This window comes from Plectropomus leopardus, unplaced genomic scaffold (genome assembly GCF_008729295.1).
Source record: "Plectropomus leopardus isolate mb unplaced genomic scaffold, YSFRI_Pleo_2.0 unplaced_scaffold13036, whole genome shotgun sequence".
Taxonomy (NCBI): domain Eukaryota; kingdom Metazoa; phylum Chordata; class Actinopteri; order Perciformes; family Serranidae; genus Plectropomus; species Plectropomus leopardus.
Window position 1 is genome coordinate 1 of NW_024613877.1, and position 2,237 is coordinate 2,237.

Sequence of the window (2,237 nt, forward strand, 5' to 3'; positions counted from 1 at the left end):
AAAAAAAAAATTTCTTTGCCATAGTAATCTCTCAATTCATCTGCACCTTTGTCTGGTCAAAACTTTTACATCTAATAATCAGCCAAAGGGATTTGTAAAAACTTGGTTTGCTCTATCTAGAGTCATTACCAAATGTTGATTGCTTAATCATCTATAAACATAACAAATTGTCATTATTATTATTATTACCGCTTGTAATTATACAGTGTGCTGCAGATCTGCAGGTGGTTTGTCCAAATGTGTTGCCATACCCGAGTAAAAGATGTTTCTTGACTGCTGAGGGTACAATCAATGACAAGCTCTGTCCTGTCTCCCAGTTTCATTACTTTCAAATGTATTAAAAACACTAAGATGGAATATGAGTGAAAAAAAGGTTAGTGAAATTACTGTTGATTGCTATAGCTTTTGTAAAGTCTTAGTATGCCATAAGTAGTATGCCACGTCATAAATAAGTTACAGTGATGATCTAAGATTTTTGTTTCAAAATACTCTAAAATGGTCGAAAAAATGCCTCCAAAAATACCTCCTCTCTCAGCAAAGGACCCTCTCAAGGGTTGCAGAAGGTAAAGACTGAAAATTGTCCCCTCCCACAGTTAAATAGATGACTCTGGCCCTGGTACTTGTACTGATATGATTACCATATCATCATCAGAAACAAATACTTTCTGAAAACATTGGCAGACTCTACTAAAGTCCTTACTGCATTTTATATTGTGACTAGCACAAAGTAATGATTTTAATGGTTTTAATGCAGCGGTTGTGGTGGAGATGTAAGAGAATAAAAGGCCTATTTTAAAAATGTTTTACGTCTTGCAGTCCTCCCATCTTCCCCGCACCTCAGTCCAGGGTGCAGTGGAGGCTGCCATCGCAGCTGGCTATCGCCATATAGACACTGCTCACAACTACAACAACGAGGCTGATATTGGCAAGGCTCTGCTCTCCAAGACAGAGCAGGGCATCATCAGGCGCCAGGACATGTTCATCGTCAGTAAGGTGGGTACTGAGGTGAACAGGTTTTTCACATTGTATTTGTTTACATAACAAACATTTTTTAAATTGAAGGGAAAAACAACCTCTTACATGCATTAATGAGTGCTTAGATTTTCCCCCTCTTTTTGGACTTAGACTTAGACTTAGACACGTTTATTTATCCCACTTGTGGGAAATTAACTTGTCACAGCAGCCGTGTGTACAGAAAAAAAAATATAAAAATATCAATATATACAAAATATAAAATATAAAATATACAAGAGTGCAAAAATAGGCATGTTATGCTTAGTATGCTATCTGATGTATGATATTTTATGTGTCTGTTAACCCTCCTGTCCATTTTTTTTAAATAGCTGTGGTGTACCTTCCATGCCCCAGAGGACATCCCTTTGTGTCTAAATAAGACCCTGAACGATCTCCAGCTGGACTACCTGGATCTTTACCTTGTTCATTTCCCTGTTGGCTTTAAGGCAAAGTTTAAAAATCAAAATCCCTTATCTTGCCCTTATCCAAGTTTTACTTTGCTAAGCTAAGAAAAAAGCATTTGACAGGAGCTGTTTGAATTTTTGGGGCTTTAGAGCCCATTAATGCAAGGTGCTACCCGAACAATAAACGTGTTAAAGTTGCATTACACTACTCATCACAGTTTGCTGAAACGAGTTGACTAATCCTTCCAGAAGACGCATTTATAGAGTTTATGTGCGAGCCAAAGAACCCCAATAATGAGCAGAAAAAAGCTACAACTGCATAGAGTAACAATATTTATGTTAAACTGGGTTGTCACTTGGACCAGCCTATTCAGATTACAAAAATATCACTTAATGCCAGGAGTTTTTGTTTCTACGTGTTATCTAAATTTGCTAAAAACCCCTGAAAAAGGAAAATGTAAATATTGCATAAAGAACACGTGCCATATCTCTGTCTATATACAGAAGCAACTGTTGACTGTTATCTTTAAATTACTTCTAGAAAATGGGTGATGAGCTTTTCCCAAGAAAGGATGGAAAGATCATGACCTCTGACATAGACTACGTAGATGTATGGAGGGTAAGAACGTATGTAATCTTTCTGTCTGTATATGCACTGACACTACCACAGACCATTTGCTAAAGTATAAATGTACCTCTTGATGTTAAATTATACATTTAATAATATCCAATATATATATGGTGAAATAATTACCAAAGTAAGATTTATTTGCCATTTAAAACCATGTTTTTGCTGTTTAATTGTCCTTTTAAGGTAAA

General features: G+C 36.2%; 1 protein-coding gene across 1 annotated transcript; it reads left to right on the forward strand.

Annotated features, from left to right (window-relative positions):
• Positions 1 to 798: 798 nt before the first annotated feature.
• LOC121963874 (aldo-keto reductase family 1 member B1-like) lies at positions 799 to 2,037 on the forward strand (the record flags this gene model as incomplete). Its single annotated transcript, XM_042514114.1, has 3 exons — positions 799 to 993; positions 1,344 to 1,460; positions 1,960 to 2,037. Coding segments are annotated over exons 1-3 (390 nt in total), but the record flags the coding sequence as incomplete, so codon positions are not given.
• Between the last annotated feature and the right edge of the window lie 200 nt (positions 2,038 to 2,237).